We start from the raw sequence: 23,372 nt of genomic DNA, 5'->3' as shown, positions 1-23,372 counted from the left end.
TTAACTTTACTTATAACTAATTTGTACTTAATTATAATCTTAATATTAAGTAGTAAAAACAATTATGTATTGATAGGTGAAAACAATAATAAAATTTTTAAAAAATAGAAATTGTATGCAAATTAAAGCAAGTTTCAATACGGGTCTGAACATGAGAATAGTTACATGGAAAGCCAAACACCATATCGCAAGCCGGAGGTTAGCTTTTAAAATTGGAGCACCTGTTATTTCAGTTCTGATTGGCTGTTTTCCATCAGGTATTGCCTCGTGTGGACATTTTATACAGACAGTTATAAAATCGAAATTCAGATCCGTTAGAAGTCAAAGGCGCACTTTCAGGTTTCGAGGCTACTATGAAATGGTTCGGGGAAATAAAATTGACCATATCACTGACAAACAGGACACACTGCCCCCGCCACAGAAGGTATCAAGAGGGCCGCTGCATACCTCGAAATGAGTTGCGGCAAAGTAAATTTGTGACACGGTTATTCTTCAAGGAAAGGAACAGTTTCAATTCACAAAGCACGTTCTTGCAGCAAACCTGTTTCAAGCTGAGAATTTCAGCAGCTTCGAGAAGCAGTTTCCCCACTCGCTTCTGTAAAAAGCGTAGGAAGCCTACCCATTTCTCGACAAACCGAAGCTGAGAACCAAACTTCAAATATTATACACGAGAAATGATTTCTGAACTGTTTCTGGGGCTAGGACTTTGTTGCTGTTTCTTTTAGAAAATAGGTTGCAGAGTGTCTTTGGCGAAAGCATAAAACTTTTAAATACAGTTATTACTATTCCCATGACATCGGAAGCAGAAAGGTGCTTCTCAACCATGAAGAGAATAAAGACTTTCTTGCACAGCACAGTGACCGAGGATAGACTTAAGCTCTTGCTATGCTATCAACTGGAAAGGACTTGTTCGATACTCTGTGGACTTCAACAATGCAGTTATAGATAAGTTTGCATCCCTCAAGGAGCGCAGGATGGATTTTTTATATAAGCTGTCTGCATAGGGTAAGCTGATTGTGAAACATTTCTTATTTTGCATGTGGTACTATATTGTTTTATACTTTATTTTTTTCTACCCAAATGAAGTACATTACACATCAGTTGTTACGTCCACCTTCTCAACACAATCTCCTTGTAACTGTATGCACTTTTGCCATTGACGTGTCACTCTGGAGATCTTCCTGAAACCACTCTTTTGGAGTGCTGCGTACCCATGCCTTGACAGCTGTGCCCAGTTCTGCAAAATCCGCAAAACAGCGACCACGCAGAGGTTTCTTCATGTTCCCGAACAGGTGATAATCACTATTTGACATTTCTTCGGAATGTTTTCCCATAGTTTTTCATGTAAAAATACCAACATGAGGCTGGTATATTTGAGCACATTCAAATACAACTGGACTGAGCTGGGATCGAACCTGCCAAACTGAGCTTAGAACACCCGATCAAGTCAGCCTGGCCAATGACATTCAGCACGGGAGAACGTCCTGCCCAGTTTCTCCAAACACTATTGAAGTCTTCTGTTATCAACTCAATACATCGGCAGGATGATCTTTGTCCCGCCGTGTATCACGATGCCAACAGAGGGAAAGGGAAACTTGGAGCAGAAAAATTTGGTGTGTGTAATTTTCTCCACCAGGAGTGAGTCAGTCTCAGGAGGTATAGCAACTAACATGGTTGGAAACCCGGAAGTAGTCTTCCCCAACCAGTCAACATCGGAGTATGCCTCAGAAGCATCTGGACGAGGCATATCAACAGAAGAAGAAGAAAGCAGGCAGTGCAAACACTACATCACATCATATTCTCAAGCACAAAGCTACCTACATTACACCTGTCTCAGTTCAGTCCAGAAGCATGCGAAGTAGCAAAACCACTGATACAAGTACATCCATCTTGGATGAGATTCAACTTGAGGACGGAATAACGCAAACTAATATCGAAATTCTCACCAAAGCAGTCCAGGACCTCATCACCAAGCAACAGGCCATCAAAAGCAAACTGGACTCTTTTTTAGAGGACAACGGCCTAGACAATGATGGCGGAACATCGGAGCCAACCCAGAACGGCCAGATCGATTGAAGAGCTCTCCAGTCCCCAACTTACGACAAGGGACTGCCACTTCCCCCGGACATCAAGGTTCATCAGATTGCAGCTGTTCTCAAGGATCTCCTAGCCGTCACAACTGCGGGCAGGGATCACCACGATGCCATAACAACCCTTTGGGGGCTAAGTGCCTGGCCCCACCTCAACACTGCCCAAAGAAATTACTTTTTCAACAGGGCCAACTTGCTCTACCTGGTGATGTCTCAAGATTGGGATATAGCTGTACAGGTAGATCGGGCAACGGGCGACCAGGTTGCCGTGCTTCCCGAGGAGTTCCAGTACCAACCACCTTCCCGTCAACCAGCGGTCTCCCGCGCAGCCATCTCCTCTTGGCGTGGGCGTGGGCGCAGAAAACGCGGGGCAGGAAGGAAAGCAGCAGACAAGACATAGCTAGTTCTTCGCTAGGAGTGCACCATCGGACCTTGCCGAGATGGCTCCTCTGGAAGACTGTACTATCACCGCTGACACGGTCCTTGACAGGATTGCCAATCCCAGAAGACAGTGAGTGAGTGTGATTTTATCCTGTGTAAGTGTTGTGTGATGAGTTTCATCACTGAGTGTTGGAAAAGCTGTGAAGCCTAATCATGTATATTTTGTTCTAAATTTTCCTTTGAGTTTATTCTTCTATGATATAATCGTTCTTTTTGTGCCTTTTGGCAGGCTATGTCCATGTAAATAAAACATTGTATTCATTATAATAAAGAGCATGGCGTGGAGTACCAATCTGGACCCCTTCGCTTGCCTCCTGCGGCTAACGCCCGTGCTGCCTCATCCAAACGCATCCCTGCTTAGACTATATAAGCAGGGCACAGAGGCAGCTCGGGGTCAGTTAGTCTCATGAGGTATAGCTTTTCACAGCTGGTTTTGTGGGACAACGTGTAAGAATGCTCTTCCATACAATACTACACCCCTGTGACCATGGTTTTTCTTTAAAATGTTGAAATACAGACTGGTGAAATATTAGCAAGTTTATTTGTAGGAATTCTACAATTTTGCCTGTTTGGTTTGGGTGTAACTGAATGGGGCTTTCATCTATAAAAAGATCATGTGCTCTTTTCTCACCCCCCTCTGGATTATGATCTGTAAATCATCCTAATATTAGCCTTTTGCTGAATTTAATTTGATCAGTGATTTTTTTTTTTTCCAATTGAGTGGAGGCTAGACTGGTTGACTAGATGCACTTTTATATCTTTCGTGTGACCCTAACTTCCTTCCCACAGTCTTGGAATTCAACTGAGACAGTATTTCTTATGCTTTAACATAACCTTATAATGCATGGATAAAGTTTCTTGAAAGAAAATTCAGGTCTATTTTATTCCCAGTAAAACAGAATTCAATATTATTTTCTAAACGTCCCAAAAGTAGGGAATAGCTCATAAACTGTTACAGAAAGAATTTTTTTTCCTGCACTTAAAATATGCAAAGAAACATATTTAAGGAAGCTCACCCAATAACCACACTGCTATGGAATCCAATGTGATCACAATATGCCTTCTCGATGTGTTGAAACATGAAAGGGTGATTGCACAATTTGCGTAGCTGCATGATTGTATTCATTAGGGCCTTTGTTCCTCCTTTACCTTGTTTGCCCTTTTCAGAACCATCTGTTAGCAAGACACCTTTGCTCTGCATATGACTGAAAGTAGAGAAACTAAGTAATATCTCTCCCTTACAAAGATAATATAAAAGTACATTTAAGATACATTTAATTTTACATACCTGTATAAGACACGCTGTAGTCCTGACATATCACACTTAATGATGTACTCCACTTTGTCAGGTAGTTGAGATTCCACTTCCTTTTTTAACCGGCGCAGTAAGAATGGTCGCAGTACCTTGTGAAGGCGCCGAATTATTAAAATAGTTTCTTCCTCGTTCAATTCAACCTGAAGCCAAAAGTTCATCTTAAGAACAAAGAATTTTTGCTATAAATAAGTCAACTATTCAGACTAGTCATTGACAGCACTAGACTAAGATCATACAGTACCTTGATGCAATCCTCTAGAGCTATATTACTGGTATTTGCTTAATGGTCTAAGCCAATTATGAAAAACTTGGAGAGAACATTAATAATTTTCAAAACAACACTAGATTTTTAAAAAAAAACTATTTTCTTAAGTGGTGCAACATGCTTAAGAGTGTAACAGAAAAAATAATTAAGACATTATTGATGAAGGAGTTGTGCCTAGATGAAAAAGTGCCATCACGTAGGTACATGTAGAAATAATCTATAGTCATTTGGTGTAATTAACACATGACGATGGGCACGGGAAGCTGTCCAGGAATAAAAAGGATTACCTTTATTTGATATTTATGAAAAGCTACTGAGGTGGACGGAGGAATCATCCTCTTTGGGATAGAGCTTTTGCAATTTGCTTTATGTCGCACTGACATAGGTAGTTCTTATGGCGATGATGGGATAGGAAATGGGAAGGAAGCAGCCGTGGCTTTACCTGGTGTGAAAATGGGAAAAAAAGGGGAAAACCACCTTTAGGGCTGCAAACAGTGGGGTTCGAACAAACTATCTCCCAGATGCAAGCTCACAGCTGTGGCACCCCTAACCGCACGACCAACTCGCCCGGTGCAATTGCTTATCAGAGTAAAAACTGCAACTAAAACTTATCATAATTCCAAAATTAGTTTACCTTTCAATAGTACATGGTGTCCGAAAAGTTCCCGTACCCCTAGTTTCATATTATTATTATTTTGTTATATTATGACATAGACTATTGAGTTTGTATGATTGGGGAACTAAATAGTAGTTGTATTGGTATCCCCGCTCTGAAACTTTCAGAAAGCACTTTTGTGAGTCTTATTTTGGTTGTGAAGGCATGCTGATGTGAGCAGACACAGTTACACTGTTGAGGAGCAATTAGTGGCGTGTGTGTGGGTTCACGAAGTACCACAGACAGGGCAAACCATGACAGAGAAAATGAGTGCGTTTAGGGAACGCCTTGCCAAGCTCCCACCTCGTAAAGCTATTCTGCTTGATTGGGAGAAATGTGCTTTTGCTTCAGGCAGTGTCAAAGATTTTTTTTTTTTTTTTTTTTTTTTTGCTAGGGGCTTTACGTCGCGCCGACACAGATAGGTCTTATGGCGACGATGGGATAGGAAAGGCCTAGGAGTTGGAAGGAAGCGGCCGTGGCCTTAATTAAGGTACAGCCCCAGCATTTGCCTGGTGTGAAAATGGGAAACCACGGAAAACCATTTTCAGGGCTGCCGATAGTGGGATTCGAACCTACTATCTCCCGGATGCAAGCTCACAGCCGCACGCCTCTACGCGCACGGCCAACTCGCCCGGTTGGTGTCAAAGATAAGCCATGTAGTGGATGTAACAAAATGCGGGGGAAAATGTGTCACCGTCGCTCAATCAATTGAGCATCCTCCAATTAAATCCACTTGCTAAAGAGCAGTTGAACTACAAGTACCACTTCACTATACAGCTGGTCACGGGTGGGGGGCTGAAAGCTGAGTGGCACACTCACTCGCTTCACATCAAAGTGGTTGCAGCTCAGATCCTGGTCAATAAGTGTAGGATTTCTGAAATGGTAAGTCAAGTCCCTGTGGTTTGGATTCATTGTAAAATTGGAGGTTCCATGGCTATGAACACGACATCAACAGTCACATAATACCACAAGCTTGCTTTTGCTACTAGATACCTGTTATATAATAAATCATGAATTAATTCAGAAGAAGTAGATCAAAGTTTTGAATCCAGAACAAGGAAATTTTGGCAACTATCTTGTACAGAATATTTCCCAAGGATTTCAATTCCTGAAAACTGGCATAGCAAAATGCTCAGAAACTCTTCCAGTTATGGCTTGGAAGAAAAGTATAATCTCTGTCTACTACATATATGTATATTATTAATGTTCTGTTAAATATTTGGAGGTCTAATAAGTGGTCTTTTGTGTTAGAATACCAGTTATTATGGAGTAAGCAAGGACTTGGATATATTCGTGTAACCCTACCTCTGCTCAGTACGCTACGGATGTTCAACCCACACACTGCCCATTGAACTGGCAGAAAATAGTCATAGCCTGAAACTTGCTTTGTAGACATTCTTTTCAATCCTAGAAACAATGCTTGGAGAGAACCTAAACCTATAGAAGTGAAAAAGATACATCCTCATTAGAGACAACCTGATGTCAGAGAGAGTATCACAGGTAAGAGGAGAAAGGGAAGAAGAAGGAAGAAAGAAAGAAAGAAAGAAAGAAAGAAAGAAAGAAAGAAAGAAAGAAAGAAAGAAGGAAGGAAAACTGTAACATACAACACAGCTTCTCAGTCTGTATGCAGAGTAAGCATAATTGTCTTCCTTTTGTAGCATTTCTTGATTACTTAGCACATACTTGACAATGTCACCGTGACAACTCCTTTGTGGTCTTAAACACTATTGGCTTTCATCCCCAGCATGCTTTCTACCATTCATTGCATATCTTTTCCAAAATTATTTTAACAATTTGCCTGATACAATGATCAAATAAATACCTTGACAATCATTGCAAAACTGACTTGTTCCATTTCTTGATACATACAGTATACACTGAGCGAGTTGGTTGTGCACTTACGGTTGTGTTCCTGTGAACTTGCATTCGGGAGATGGTGGGTTCAAATCCCACCATCAGCAGTCCTAAAAATGAATTTCCATTGTTTCCAATTTTCACAGTAGGGAAATGTACCTTAATTAAGGCCACGGCCACTACCTTCCCAATCCAAGCCCTTTTTCAACCTTGTATCACCAAAAACCTTCGATGTGATAGTCAGACATTCAACCACTAGGAAAAAAATAGCATACACACATACATCTTCATTGTAGACTGTTATACCTTACAGCATTCAGTCTGCAAGCCTTCATGGATTAATTAATATCTTCCCAATCTCTATTTGGAACTAGCTCTGTCGCCTTGCTTAGTTCAACATCTTTCATCATTAAATCATTAAAAACTGAGTCTAACCATTGTGGCCTCAAATATCTTCCTTTACTTCTCTCATCATCCATGGCTGAGTCCATTATTCTCCCATGTAACCTATCTTCCCCCATTTGCCTCACATAAGTCCACCACCAAAGCCGGTTTATACCTATACTATCATCTATCACGTTTACTCCTAACTTAGTCTTCGCTTCTTAATTTTAGCACCTTTGTGTCATTGTTCCAACCTGCTTGTACCAGCAACATTTTTTTAAGAAGGAAGCCACAATTCTCAGTGTCGACTCAGTTGAAATATAAACTTAAAAGCTTCCCAGTCTGCCGAACACACAACTTCAGTATAAATATTACACAGTAGCATACCTGTAAAAAACACATTATTAAACAAGAACTAAAAAACACTATTAAATAAAGATTAACACATTTCATTCTTAAAAGAACATCATCAGATTCCACCAAGTCACGTTCATTATTTCAAAATATTTGTTTATTTCTGTCTAAACATACATGAATTTGAAATTTGGAACTTATCTTCACCATTCCAGCATTACATGCTACGCGTTTGAAAAACTGTTGCTCTTTCGCTGGCTCGAATCCAAACAGTTGTCAGTCCGCTGTCCCTCCATTATGTCACGTCCCCCACCCTGCTCAGGTCAATGACATGCTGCACTTCCTCTACAGTGCTTTACCCTTAGTAATATCATTGTTGTTGGTAACATTATTATTTGTCATATTTTATTCTTTAAAAATACATTAGGGTTCTGAATGAGCATTTAATGGTCTGCGTACATCTGCTGTTTACATCCAAGAAAAATTCCCGCTACTTTCATGTCTACCTATATCTGCGAGGTTCTTCAGTCCGACCAAACACATTCAGGCTAAATAAATTTTTTAAAAAAGACATTTAGTAACAGATTATACCTGAAAGATACAGGTATATAAAACCAACTGACGTTTCGTTTTTGAAAGATCATCGTCATCATCATCATCATCATCATCATCATCATCATCATCATCACAATTCTCTCAAATCAAACTTTCTAAAAAATTTAGTATTATTAATACAGTTTACTTTATGTCGCTCCGACACGGATCGGTTTTATAGCGATGATGGGATAAGAAAGGGCTAGGGGTGGGAAAGAAGTGGCCATGGCCTCAATTAAGGTACAGCCCAAGTACTTGCCTGGTGTGAAAATGGGAAACCAGGTTGCCGACAGTGGGGTTCGAACCCACTATCTCCCACATGTAATTATTATTATTATTATTATTATTATTTTTTTTTTTTTTTTTTTTTTTGCTAGCTGCTTTACGTCGCACCGACTCAGATAGGTCTTATGGCAACGATGGGACAGGGAAGTGCTAGGAGTGGGAAGGAAGCGGCCGTGGCCTTAATTAAGGTACAGCCCCAGCATATGCCTGGTGTGAAAATGGGAAACCACGGAAAACCATTTTCAGGGCTGCCGACAGTGGGGTTCGAACCTACCATCTCCCGAATACTGGATACTGGCCGCACTTAAGCGACTGCAGCTATCGAGCTCGGTATTATTATTATTATTATTATTATTATTATTATTATTATTATTATTATTATTATTATTATTATTATTATTATTATTATTATTCACTGTAAAGAGAATGATGATAACAATCACATTGAAGGAGTGGAGAAAATGCTAAAGGAAACTTCTATGTCATAAAACAGCAGGAGTGAATAATGAAATTCATTCAGAAAAAGTGAAATATAGAGACAGGCCAGGGATAAAACAGCTTTGCCTTGTAATGAAATGGGAAGCGAGTAAAGTACTTCTGATTGAACGATAGGAGTAATAACTCTAACATGTTGACCATGGCATATTGTTTTCAGATTTTACTCATTAGGAACGAAGTAAAAATTAAGGAGCACCTGAACTCTAATGGATATATATAAGGTACTATTATATATCTGAAGTAGGGCCTTGAGGTGTTAAGGTGCAGTGTGCTGAGACCATCTGGTGGGTCTCATCGTCCACAAGTAACGCATAGCATTGGTGTGCAAACAGTGACCTGACAGAAACCTCACTGATAATCAATATTCATGCCAGTAAATCTAACAACATGAGGCTGACGTATTTGAGCACCTTCAAATACCACCACTGTTGGACGCGCTTGTGAACGGTCGGCTGTTGAGAGTGCTCTTATATTATTGTAGTGATAAAGTAGTTAAAAGCTATTGAAGTTGTTTAATTCTGTGTGTGATCCATTTAGTGTTATTTATATATTGGTGTTTAATGCTTGTTCGTAGAAATTGGAAGTAGTGATATTTATTTGAATATTATATCAAGTAGTTCAGTTGATGTTCAGTCAATTATGTTTTCAAGCTTAAGTAGGCTAGCTAGGTGTACTTTGTTTCGAATTTAGGTTTAGGAAATAATTTGGGCAATAAAATTAACTAATATTTTTTTTTTAAATATCTGTAGGTTCATTGGTATAATACTTACAAACGCAGATTATCATAAAGAGTTGTAACTTCCGTAGCTTTTCCATTTGTACAGACAACAGACCCAGTGACCTGGTATTTCGCATAGATATCCATTCAAATTACCACGAAGGCAATAATTTATTCAATTAAATAACATGATACATATGTAAACTTTAATTTTTTTAAATGTTAAACAGAATACACGGTATTCCACTGGAGAATTACTTAACAGTTTTTGGATTACTGATGAAGGTTTGCTGCATTCCGACATGATCAAAAAGTTATGGTAGTTGAGCAAACAAATACAAGAATCAGCTGATTATTGAATTTCGATAATTAATTGTTCTAAGTCCCCAGCATACTTTGTACTTTTCATCTTCGTTTATTCATCGAATAAAAGTTAATACTCCAATTCCCGATGATATTGCAAATCAAATCCCCGGCATAGCTTTGACAGAAGTTCTTTTTTATTGAGAAATTATTGTAGACAACCTCTTATTTTTCAGTATTTAAGGATAATTTTATTCTCCGTTCCACATAGTAGGGAAAATAAACGTAATCCACCAGCTGTAAAAAAATCATCTAGTCATATTTCAGTTGAGAATTCCAGAGTAAATACAGGTACGGTATATTAGATAGTACACACACACGCGCACTCACACACAAACACATTCCCTCTCTCGAAGACTAGCCACGAAACTAAGTCATATGAAATTAAAATTTGCAAATGGAAGAAATCCCGGGCAAACTGCGGAGGGTAAAGACAATTTAAATTAAGAAACTACATTTGAAAGTTAAAACCCAAAACATGAACTATATAGTGCTTACCTTGGAAGGCCGGGAGACCCATCAGAGGGAGGGGACTACTTCTCCCTTTGCCGGTCCAACAAAAAAGACCACGGGAACAAGCTTGGCTCTGGCCAAGTGGCCAGCGGCCGGAAATGGTGAAATTGAGAAACAAGCAATTAGTGTACCTGCAGTTCTTACATTTGCCAATAGGAAGGGGTTTTATTTTGGCCAATGAGGGCCCAGAGAAAACTGATGACCAAATACCTTTCATAGCTTCCAGAATTTCCTTTCTGATACAACAGGAAATCGCTAGAAGCATCTTACCAGCACAAACACGTTCGGCTACACCCTGTCACAAAAGTTATTACCTTAATTCAGATACTAATTATGCAGTTATCTACATAATACAAATTTTCACAATAACCAATTAAATTTGGAGAAGTAGTAGAGTAATTAAATAACCCTAAATATCTTCACATACAGAAAATAAAATAAGAAATTTTACAGTATTAAACGATTTTCCACAATTTTTTCTTTCTTTTTGCTATTTTGCTTTACGTCGCACCGACACAGATATGTCTTATGGCAACAATGGGATAGGAAAGGCCTAGGAGTGGGAGGAAGAGGCCGTGGCCTTAATTAAGGTACAACCCCAGCATTTGCCTGATGTGAAAATGGGAAACCACGGAAAACCAACTTCAGGGCTGCCAACAGTGGGGTTCGAACCCACTATCTCCCGGATGCGAGCTCACAGCTGCGCAACCCTAACCGCACGGCTAACTCGCCCGGTTTTCCACAAATTCTTCTTCTTCTTTTTCCACAGTCAATTCTTCAACGTCCGACAAATAAACATATTTTACAAAACAAATTAATGTATTTTACAACTATAACAAAATTGGAGCGGAAAGAATGAATGACAGAATAAAGAAGAGCCAACTAAGATGGTTTGGACACACAAAGCGAATGAGTGATGAAAGAATACCAAAACAGGTGATTGAAATGCAAATGCTAGGAAGAAGAGGCTGCGGACAACCACAACTGAGATGGAAGGACACAATTCAATGCAGTATGAGAGAAAGAAACCTGGACTGGGACACAGTGTTGAGGAGGAGTGGTGGAAGGACCGAAGAAAGTGGAGAGGAACGATATTTGCCCCTACCCGGCTATAGCTGGATAATGGGAAATTATGATGATGATTATGATGATGAGTGAGGCAAGGCTGCTGTTAGCCCCTCCCACCTTTTCAAAGATTAATTAGAACAGGCGGTAAAGGAAATCACAAAGGAATTTGGAATGGGAATCACAATCCAAGGAGAGGAAATTAAAACCCTGAGATTTGCCGATGATATTGTTATTTTATCTGAGAAAGAATCTGGAGAAATTGCTGAATGGTATGGACGAAGTCTTAGGTAAGGAGTACAAGATGAAAATAAATAAGTCCAAAACAAAAATCATGAAGCATAGTCGCACGAAGTCAGGTGATGCAGTTAGGAAATTCAGTCTTAAAGGAAGTATTGTTACTTGGGTGGCAAAATAACTAATGATGGCAGAAGTACGGAGGACATAAAATGCAGACCAGCACAAGCAAGGAAGAGCTTTCTTAAGAAAAGAAATGTACTCACTTCGTACATTGATATATGAATTAGAAAGATGTTTTTGAAGACTTCTGTATGGAGCATGGCATGTATGGAAATGAAACATGGATGATAACTAGCTCAGAAAGAAAGATAATAGAAGCTTTTCAAATGTGGTGTTACCGGGTACTGAAGAATGCTGAAGGTGGGATGAATAGATCATTTCACGAATGAAGAGATAACGAATCAAATTGGTAAGAGGAGATCTATGTGGCTAAATTTGACCAGAAGAGACAGAATGATAGGACAAATCTTAAAGACACCCAGGACTTGTTCAGTTGGTTTTTAAGAGAAGTGTAGGCAGTAAGAAGGATAGGGTATGAATATGACAAGCAGATTAGTGCAGATGCGGGATGTAGTAGTTGCGTAGAAATGGAAAGGTTAGCACAGGATAGGCTGGCATGGCGAGTTGCATCGAACCAGTCTATGGACTGATGACTCAAACAACAACAAATAAAAATAGAATAAAAATGAACAGGCATAACTTTGTGATTTATCTGTTTTGACCATGAGATAATTCAGGTGTTTTAAAAGTTTGTAGCACCTTGCCTACATAGCATAGGCTTAATCTAAAGACATAATAAATGAAAGGGTAGAAATGGGTCCGCCTATTCAATACTAAATACTGAATAGCTGGACCCTTCTCTAACCTTTGATAGTGATCAATTTTCAATACAGACCATAATGAAATTTATAACCTTTGATAATAAATTAATTCAAAATAATTGTACCAATTAGTGTAAAATTGTAATAATTTACTAGTTAAATAGATACGGAATCTTCATATCACTCATCCTGTTTGCTTGCAATACATATTTGTTATTAGCTTTGCTGAATTATTTTCCTATTGCCGGTTCGGATTAACACAGTGATTTTTGTCACAACTTTAGATATTTGGGAATTTTAATTTTCATTAAAATGTAGTGTATTGAGTTACAATCAAGGTAGGTGCCATTTGGATGTTTGTTATCATGAGCCAGATATTTTTATTTGTAATATATTTTATTTTCCCCTATTCCTTAAACACCAACGGTCCATACCCAGGACGACCCTGATTGATAAGAGGCTCGTAAATGCACACGGTATGAATATACAAAAAAAAAAAAAAAAAATACATTTCATATAGTCGAAGTGACCAATTTTTGAATTTTATAAGGCTTTGTGTTTATCTACTAAGGAGATAGGCTATGTATTGTGATGAAGGCCAAGAACGAGGCAGCCAGCAATAATGCCTGCAAAAGATATTAATCGCGGCGCAGCGACGACAACATAAATGGGGCCAGCAGCCAGCAAAGCAACAGTGCTGGTAAACTGTTCAGGCTTGCAATTAAAGCTGGAAGTTCATTAACAATAGTCCAAGTGCCCAGAATGACCTGGAATTAGAAACCAATAGAATCTTCTGCAGACTTATATAAATAGCTCAACTGACACATGTCACTCAGTCTAGAGTCAATCTCAAGTGAGTCAGCCTTGAGTGCATGAATCGCAAGTGAAAGTAAGGAGTATGAGATGGTCATGAGTTTGTGACAGGTCATTCATGGAAAAGTGAGTCTGTCAGATGGCAATATAGAGTTCAACGTGGCTTGCTACTGTATACTATTCTGGAACAACACTGTGCTCTGAGAAGCCATGTGGAGAACAGGCAGGTGTTCATGTGCATTTTATGAGAGCAAGTAAAAACAATGTTGAGTGGAAACTTGCATGTGAGTGAACTTGTGATAAACTGTAAACAGTAGTTCAATAAATTTGGATAGTAAAACACACTACCTCTCAGTGTAGTAAATTTAGTATTAAGGACCTGATAACTCACCACAGTATTCTAGGGTTAAAAGCATTAAAAGTGATCTAAACTTTCTACAAAACATACCAACTGTAATGAATTGTGGCTTATTCTAAACGAACCTGAAATTCAGCTCCAATCCAGGTACTAGAAAAGTTCTAGTCCACCAATAAATAAATAAAAAAGTGTCGATGAGCGACTCCAAGTTCAAAGCAATAGTGATGATACTTTTCAATATTTGTAAGAATAAGAAACAAGGATGTGATGCATCAAGCCATATATTCAAAGACAGGAACACATAATAAGATAGACAGAATGTGCTCCAATTCATGTTTTTTTTAAATATATTACTCAATTCCTGCACTGTACAAGATCCACTGCAAGGAGGCTTTGGCAACCATTCATGAATGGGTGAAAACGATGATTTAAAAAATGGATGAAAAGATTCTTCACCAAGACAAGGTAATAGCATATAAATCTGATTTGACTAAATATATTTGAACCTTCATGAAATTTGCCTGGCCCAGCCTTGTATGCCTCCATTCTATTTCCAGAAAATAATTCTGCATTAAAAGGAACACATGTCAAATCTGGAGAAGCAGTGAAAGTGAAAACGAAGCAGCTCAAGGACAACCTATTTCATGACAACCATTATCATTGCTTCCAAGAGTGTGGAATTCATGAGGAATAGTGTAGAGACCATGGAGGGGACAACAGACATTTCCAGTGAGTAATTTCTTAAATAACAACTTTTAGAATAGCAGTCTGGTTACTACTAATACTACTACTACTACTACTGCTGCTTTTCCGCACACCCTGATGAGGTCATGGGTGAGACCGGTGCCACACATGTGGACTTGACCCTGTTTTATGGCTAGATACCCTTCTCGATGCCAATCCTATGTGGAGGGATGTATTCACCATTACGTGTACCTGTGATTGTTGGTAGAGCAGTGTGTTGTGAGTGTATGAAGAGGAGAGTGTTGGTATGAACACATATACCCAGTCCCCAAGTCAGAGGAATTAACCAGACACTATTAAAATCCTCAACCTGACTGGAAATCAAACCTGGGACAACTTCAAAACTAAAGGCCTCAATGCTAACCATTCAACAAAGCAGTCAGACAAACTATTTATTTCTTCTTTGCTATCTGCTCAACTTTGCACTATTTGGTAATATTGAGACAGGACCAGGACTAAGAAGATAGAAGCTGTGGCCTTAGTTACAGTACAGCCACAGTATTTGTCTAGTGTAGAAATGAGAAGCCACAGAAAAAAATCCTGAGGACTGCTGACAGTGGATTTCAATCTCACCATCACCTGAGTGCTGGTGGTGGTAATTACACATATTTTTTTTTTGCTAGTGGCTTTATGTCGCACCGACACAGTAAGGTCTTATGGCGACGATGGGATAGGAAAGGCCTAGGAGTTGGAAGGAAGCGGCCTTGACCTTAATTAAGGTACAGCCCCAGCATTTGACTGGTGTGAAAATAGGAAACCACGGAAAACCATTTTCAGGGCTGCCGATAATGGGATTCGAACCCACTATCTCCCAGATGCAAGCTCACAGCCGCACGCCTCTAACTGCACAACTATTCAACCATCGTCTATTAACACTAATCAGAGGGAAAAAATGCAAGGGGTCTGACACTTCAAGAATGAAGCTATTGACCGAAGAAAGACAGGGGCCATGAAGGGCATGAAATTGAAAGACTCCCTAGGCATAGGAATAAAACTGTAAGGTTGGAAAAGAACAAGAGTTGACAAAGGGAGGTTGGATAGGATAGATGAAAGTGAGGAGCCTGGAAAAAGTAAGTGGAAGCAATGCCAGGACACAGCTAATGGCCGAGTGGTCACCAACTCATGCTCTCAGGTTTTTTTTTTCTTTTGCTATTTGTTTACCGTCGCATTAACACATCGAAGGTTTTCGGTAACGGAAGGGTGGGAGATTGCAAAGGTAGCGGCAGTGGCCTCAGCATTTGCCTGGTGTGAAAATGGGAAACCACGGAAAACCATCTTCAGGGCTGCCGACAGTGGGGTTCGAACCCACTATCTCCCGAATGCAAGCTCACAGCTGCGCTACCCTAACCACAAGGCCACTTGCTCGGTATGCTCCCAAGTAAAGAGCCCCTGGGGCACCTTTAAGTCACCCCTTACAAGAGGCATGGGATACTGTGGATGTTATTCTACTGCTCCCATCCACAGGGGGATCAACATCTCCTGAATGCATGTTTGTAGCTACATGACCTGTAACACTTAGCAAACTCATCAGGTCCTAGTTATATCCTACCCTTTACCTTTTACATTAACAACATGGCACAAGACTGAAAAGCTAGGTAAAAGTTATTAGTAGCAGAGAGAGAGAAATTTTTTCTTAAGGCTAGTAGAAAATCTGAAAGGGTAATACACTCACTGGAAAGAAAATCTCATACACATGATTTGTCTAAATGATACATCAGCAATGAAATTTTATACTACCAATAAGATAATAAGAACTGAGGAATAGATAATACTCTTTCAGCGGAATTTTCATTTTGCATATACATAATTATTTGGTTTGCAAAGGTAAGTAATATACAGCAGTGAGAAAAATATTTTCAAATTCCTTCCTATAAGAAGTGTCAAAGTGTCATGTTATGCATGGTAGTAAAAAGTAAACAAAAACACTCCATAATGATTAATTACCTTCTCTCCAGTCGTAGCAAATGGTGCATTAAACCACTGCTCAAAGGTAGTAACAGACTTGAAAATAGAAGGCAACAAAAAGTTAAGCAGTGCCCATAATTCTGGCAACTTATTCTGCAGTGGGGTTCCAGTCAGGAGCAAACGATGTGGAGCCACATAATGAGTATTTAAAACTTGGGTTAATTTGCAGTGGTGATTCTTCATACGGTGTCCTTCATCAATGATCATGAACTTCCATCGTAACTGAAAAAAATAAAAAGCAATTTTATACACACACACACACACACACACACACACCTATAATATGGAGTTTGGGCTTGTCTTCGGGTCTTGCTAATTCAAGACATAAGAAATAAAATATCCAACACTCCTACAACAGCGTAAGAAAAACAAGCAATTTGCTGGCAGAATGGAAGAAAGTGACAGAACATTGGCAAAATTATATCTAAAATATCTTAACTGAGGAATTTCTCTATCCAACAATACCAAATACTGGGGTCATTGAAGGAAGGCAAGACTGCTTTGAAGCAAATGAAGTCAAGAAAAGCCACTGACCCAGATGACCATGTGACAAAGCTGTAGTCCTGTAAAAGATGACGTGCAGCATCTGGAAAACATTACTGTTCAACCAAATAATTAAAAACGGATGAATTCCAAACAAATAACAAGAAAGTACCAACCACTTTACCATTCATCAAAAAGAAGGGGAGTCCGGTTGAGTGTGCTCATAACAATCAATCTGACTTGTAGTAACTGCAATAAAGATGTCAAAAAGCAGTTTCAAAAAATGGATCCGAAATACAGTGAGAACAAACTTCTCTACCTTCCCTCCCTTGATACCTAAAAAATTTTCAATCACATGCCACATGATCTAATTCTGCTAGCATATCGTAAATATGGCGTTCCCCGGACTACCACATCGACTGGATGCAGTTGCTTTATGCACTGCCTAGATGCCAAGTTCAAGCCCCTGCAGGAGGGTCCGATAACTTTCATTTTAACATTTGGCATCCGGTTCAGCCTTATCACCATTTCGGTTCATTATTGTGACAGACGTCACGGGAGACCTGCATCAACAAATACACAGAATTCTTCTTTAAACCGATGATGTCACACTAGTTGCCAAAAATAAATCTGATCTTGAATGCAAAACCCAGGAAAGGATTAATCAATTGACACATTAAACCAACAAAAAGAAAACTGAATACAGGAAAAAAAAAAAACACAAAAAATAGTGACAACGTAAGCTGATGGTGAAGATCTGCCATGAATAATCAATTTCAATTTCTTGAGTCTTCTACTGCCTTTGTTTTTTGTTTTTTTTTTTGCTTTAGTTAAAGTGGAAGCCGTCTATTTCCAATTTCCACTTAGTTAATATACAAACTTTAAGTTTCCTAGTCTGTCAAAGCTAACATTAAATTAATAAATGCTAGGAAATATCCAGAAAAATATTAATTAATAACAGAATAAACCTGGAAAAGAAACTAAAGACATGTTTTCTTTTTCAGAGCTAAAATCTACATCACGACATGGCCTATGACCGTATGTAGACTGCAGATTCACACAGCAGATTCTGTCACAAATAGGAACAAACATTAAAAGCAAGATGGAAGAAATTTATTTACCTCAAATATTTAGCATATAATGCAGGTTAGACTGGCTTGTAACAACCAGCATCTACCCTCACAATTCAGTTCCTTTGTAAATCTGTATCAGCAGTAAGTTCCTTCAATTCTTCAGGCACTATCATCTTCTTGATAAATCAATGCAGTAATTTAGCCAAAGGACAATGCTCCAACCCATAACCTTCAATAAGTCAGAGGAAGTGGAGAAAGGTATACAGAACAAGGGAGATATGAGTGAAGAAGTAGAAGAGGACAGAAAATGAAAAGAAGAGATCTCAGAACATTACGGATATGGCAGTAAAAATCAAGCACACATACTAATACATTTATGCCAAAGACTCCTGTCACTCGCACTGTTCATATTTGTGATGGATGATACTATGAGGGCATTAAAGCAGCATAAAGAGGTACAAGAACTAACACAATGTTAAACATTGTCAGGAACTAGAAAAGGATGAGAAAGAAGTGCAAGAACAGCAATAAATGGGAATATTGAAGAATAGAACATGCAAGACAATTATGATGAAAAGTGGAAAAAAAAGAAGGGGGAAAGGAGCTTTAAAAATTGGAGCTAAAGACATTCAAGTCAAATAGAATTTACAGTAGCTAGCAAGTAAATTAAAGGAGAATTCAAGATTGAATAGCAAAAACAGCAGGATAAAACATGCAAATTTCTTCCATCACAGAGAATAGAATAGACAAATTGAATTTGAATTAAAGTCAAAATAGATGGAGAAAATAAATTGAATACATTCAGTAACTTGAGATTTTCAGGTGAAAAAAAAAAACATAATAAATTATCAAATAAAATTAATGATTATGATGCTTGTTGTTTAAACAGGTCTAACATCTAGGTCATCTGGCCTAATGGAACAAGACGATGATGGTGAAAACAATAATATTATTATTATTATTATTATTCAGGACAGACATTTTATATTATTGTGTTGGTATTGCTTTTTTTTTTTTTTTTTTTTTTTTTTTTTTAATATAGCTTGTTTGGTTATAGGTTAATTTGTGATTCAATAAATTCAAGATGTCACCTTCATGTTGGTCCTCAAACTGCCAGATAAGAAATCTGCACCCAGTTTGCCAATCAATCAATCAATCACTACTGATCTGCACTTATGGTAGTCACCCAGGTGGCAGAATCCTTATTTGTTGGTTTCCTAGTCTTTTCTTAAATTATTTCAAAGAAATTGGAAACTTATTGTACATCTCCACCAGTAAGTTATTCCAATCCATAATTCCCCTCCGTATAAACGATTATTTGTCCCCATTTGTACTCTTGAATTCCAACTTTATCTTCATATTGTGATCTTTCCTACTTTTAAAGACACCACTCAAACTTATTCGTCTACTAATGTCATTCCATGCCATCCTTCCATTGACAGCTCGGACAATACTGCTTTACAAGTAACAACTCTCATTATTGTTCCGTATTGAAGATGACGCTAGGCATAGAATCTCAAGGATAATATAATAAAACCACCTATTCAATACTTTCTACTTTTTATGTGGTCTGAATCTACATGAATGTATGTAGATTTATCCTGGCATGTTAGTCTGGCATGTTAAAAAATTATTAATGTTTGTATACTATACTATATATGGTTAAAAAGGTCCCAAACCTTGACCTAAACGTTGTCTACAGGCTGAAGATGCCCAAATAATGGGTGAAACATGTACCTGACTTGATAAATCTACATACATTCATGTAGATTCAAACTACATAAAAAGTGGAAAGTATTGAATAGGTGGTTTTATTATACATACCGCTTTATCGAGCAGCTTGTCTCCTTTCTCCCAAGTCTTCCCTGCCAAAACTTTGCAACATTTTTGTACCGCTAATCTTTTGTCAGAAAAAAAAAAAACAGAACAATTCAAACTGCTCTTCTTTGGATTTTTTTTCAGTTCTTGAAGCAAGTAATCCTGGTGAGGGTCCCTTACATTGGAACCATACTCTAGTTGGGGTCTTACCAGAGACTTATATGCTCTCTCATTTTCATCCGTACTACAATCCCTAAATACCCTCATAACCATGTGCAATCCCATTTATGTGATTACCCGAATGAAGATCTTTCATTATATTAACACCAAGGTACTTACAATGATCCCCAAAAGAAACTTTCACCCCATCAACACAGTAATTAAAACTGAGATGACTTTTCCTATTTGTGAAACTCAAAACCTGACTTTAAACCCTGTTTATCAACATACCATTCATTGTGTTCTGTCCATCTCACAACATTATCGAGGTCATTTTGCCGTTGCTCACAATCTTGTAACTTATTCATTACTCTATACAGAATAACATCATCCGCATAAGCCCTTATCTCTGATTCCACTTCTTTACTCATATCATTTATATATTTAAGAAAACATAAAGATCCAATAACACTGCCTTGAGGAATTCCCCTCTTACCGTATCCGGTGAACTAGTCATAGTTATCATAGGTAAATTTTAACACTTCTTTAGTATTAGTCACCTCCTCTACCTGGATATTATCCTTGTAACCAACAATATTTATATACTGCCGACTGAATACTTCTGCTTTTGAAGATCCTCACATACGCACTCCCCTAGTTGATTAATTATTCCTGGAATGTCCTCCTTGGAACCTGTTTCTGCCTTAAAGTACCTATACATACCCTTCCACTTTCACTAAAATTTGTATGACTGCCAATTATGCTTGCCACCATGTTATCCTTAGTTGACTTCTTTGCTAGATTCAATTCCCTAGCAAGTTCCTTCAATTTCTCCTTACATTCACAGAGATTTCTAACTCTATTTCTTTAAAATCTGTACCTCCTTCTTAGTTTCTTTACTCCTCTGTTATAATATAGTGGGTCCTTACCATTCCTTACCAACTTTAAAGGTACAAACCTGTTTTCACATTCCTCAACAACTACTTTAAACCCATCCCAGGGTTTGTTTACATTTTTATTCATCATTTTCCACCGATCATAGGTACATTTTAAAAACCCCCTCATGCCTGTTTTATCACCAATATGGTGCTGCCTAATAGTCCTAATTTTTACATACATACATACATACATACATACATTATCATTATAGACTCTTATGCCTTTCAGCGTTCAGTCTGCAAGCCTCTGTGAATTTACTAAACGTCGCCACAATCCTAGATTTTCAACTAGTGTTGTACCTAGTTATATATATAGTTCTATACCTCTTATCTTTAAATCGTTAGAAACCGAGTCTAACCATCGTCGTCTTGGTCTACCTCTACTTCTCTTACCCTCCATAGCAGAGCCCATTATTCTACTACGTAACCTATCCTCCTCCATTCGCCTCACATGACCCCACCACCGAAGCCGGTTTATGCGTACAGCTTCATCCATTGAGTTCATTCCTAAATTAGCCTTTATCTCCTCATTCCGAGTACCATCCTGCCATTGTTCCCACCTGTTTGTACCAGCAATCATTCTTGCTACTTTCACGTCTGTTACCTCTAACTTATGAATAAGATATCCTGAGTCCACCCAGCTTTCGCTCCTGTAAAGCAAAGTTGGTCTGAAAAAAGACCAATCTAATGATAGTTTCGTCTGGGAGCAGACTTCCTTCTTACAGAATACTGTTGATCGCAACTGCGAGCTCACTGCATTAGCTTTACGACACCTTGATTCAATCTCACTTACTGTATTACCATCCTGGGAGAATACACAACCTAAATACTTGAAATTATCGACCTGTTTTAGCTTTGTATCACCAATCTGACATTCAATTCTGTTGAATTTCTTACCTACTGACATCAATTTAGTCTTCGAGAGGCTAATTTTCATACCATACTCATTGCACCTATTTTCAAGTTCCAAGATATTACACTGCAGGCTTTCGGTACAATCTGCCATTAAGACCAAGTTGTCAGCATAGGCCAGACTGCTTATTACATTTCCACCTAACTGAATCCCTCCCTGCCATTTTATACCTTTCAGCAGATGATCCATGTAAACTACGAACAGCAAAGGTGAAAGATTACAGCCTTGTCTAACCCCTGTAAGTACCCTGAACCAAGAACTCATTCTATCATCAATTCTCACTGAAGCCCAATTGTCAACATAAATACTTTGATTGATTTTAATAATCTACCTTTAATTCCATAGTCCCCCAGTATAGCGAACATCTTCTCCCTCAGTACCCTGTCGTATGCTTTCTCTAGATCTACGAAACATAAACACAACTGCCTATTTCTCTCGTAGCATTTTTCAATTACCTGGCGCATACTGAAAATCTGATCCTGACAGCCTCTCTGTGGTCTGAAACCACACTGGGTTTCATCCAACTTCCTCTCAACGACTGATCGCACCCTCCCTTCCAAGATGCCAGTGAATACTTTGCCTGGTATACTAATCAATCAGATACCTCGATAGTTGTTGCAATCCTTCCTGTTCCCTTGCTTATAGATAGGTGCAATTGCTGCTTTTGCCCAATCTGAAGGTACCTTACCAACACTCCATGCTAATTTTACTACTCTATGAAGCCATTTCATCCCTGCCTTCCCACTATACTTCACCATTTCAGGTCTAATTTCATCTATTCCTGCTGCTTTATGACAATGGAGTTTATTTACCATCCTTTCCACTTCCTCTAGCATAATTTCACCAACATCATTTTCCTCCTCCTCATGAGCTTGGCTGTTCGCAACACCACAAGGATGATTTCCTTTTACATTGAGAAGATGTTCAAAATATTCCCTCCACCTCTCCGGTGATTCCCTGGGATCTATTATGAGTTCACCTGAATTACTCAAAACACTGTTCATTTCCTTTTTCCCTCCCTTTCTAAGATTCTTTATTACTGTCCAGAAAGGTTTCCCTGCTGCTTGACCTAGCCTTTCCAGGTTGTTACCAAAATCTTCCCACGACTTCTTTTTGGATTCAACAACTATTTGTTTCGCTCTGTTTCTTTCATCTACGTACAAATCCCTGTCTGCCTCGGCCCTTGTTTGGAGCCATTTCTGATAAGCCTTCTTTTTAACGTTTACAAGCTGCTCTCACTTCATCATTCCACCAAGATGTTCGCCTTTTCCCATCTTTACACACAGTTGTTCGTAGGCATTCCCTTGCTGTTTCTACTACAGCATCCCTGTATGCCACCCATTCACTTTCTATATCCTGAACCTGCTTACTGTCTACTGTTTGAAACTTCTCACTGATCATATCCATGTACTTCTGTCTAATTTCCTCATCCTGGAGATTTTCTACCCTTATTCGTTTGCAGACAGATTTGACTTTCTCTACCCTAGGCCTAGAGATACTTAGTTCACTACAGATCAGATAGTGGTCTGTATCATCGAAAAATCCCTGGAAAACTCGTACATTCCTAACAGATTTCCTGAATTCAAAGTCTGT

At 38.6% G+C, this 23,372-nt stretch overlaps 1 protein-coding gene across 7 annotated transcripts in view; it reads right to left on the bottom strand.

The window, feature by feature from the left end:
- The window catches only part of LOC136864217 (ATP-dependent helicase brm), a 510,653-nt gene that overhangs the window by 189,346 nt on the left and 297,935 nt on the right, over positions 1-23,372 (bottom strand). For all 7 annotated transcript variants that reach the window (XM_067140929.2, XM_067140932.2, XM_067140934.2 and 4 more), the window contains exons 16-18: positions 16,375-16,617; positions 3,820-3,986; positions 3,548-3,736 (exon numbers count right to left, since the gene is read on the bottom strand). In XM_067140929.2, the coding sequence (XP_066997030.2) occupies positions 3,548-3,736; positions 3,820-3,986; positions 16,375-16,617 (599 nt within the window). The remainder of the gene's footprint in view (positions 1-3,547; positions 3,737-3,819; positions 3,987-16,374; positions 16,618-23,372) is intronic.

This window comes from Anabrus simplex, chromosome 2 (assembly GCF_040414725.1).
Source record: "Anabrus simplex isolate iqAnaSimp1 chromosome 2, ASM4041472v1, whole genome shotgun sequence".
Taxonomy (NCBI): domain Eukaryota; kingdom Metazoa; phylum Arthropoda; class Insecta; order Orthoptera; family Tettigoniidae; genus Anabrus; species Anabrus simplex.
This window is presented reverse-complemented; position numbering and strand designations above follow the sequence as displayed.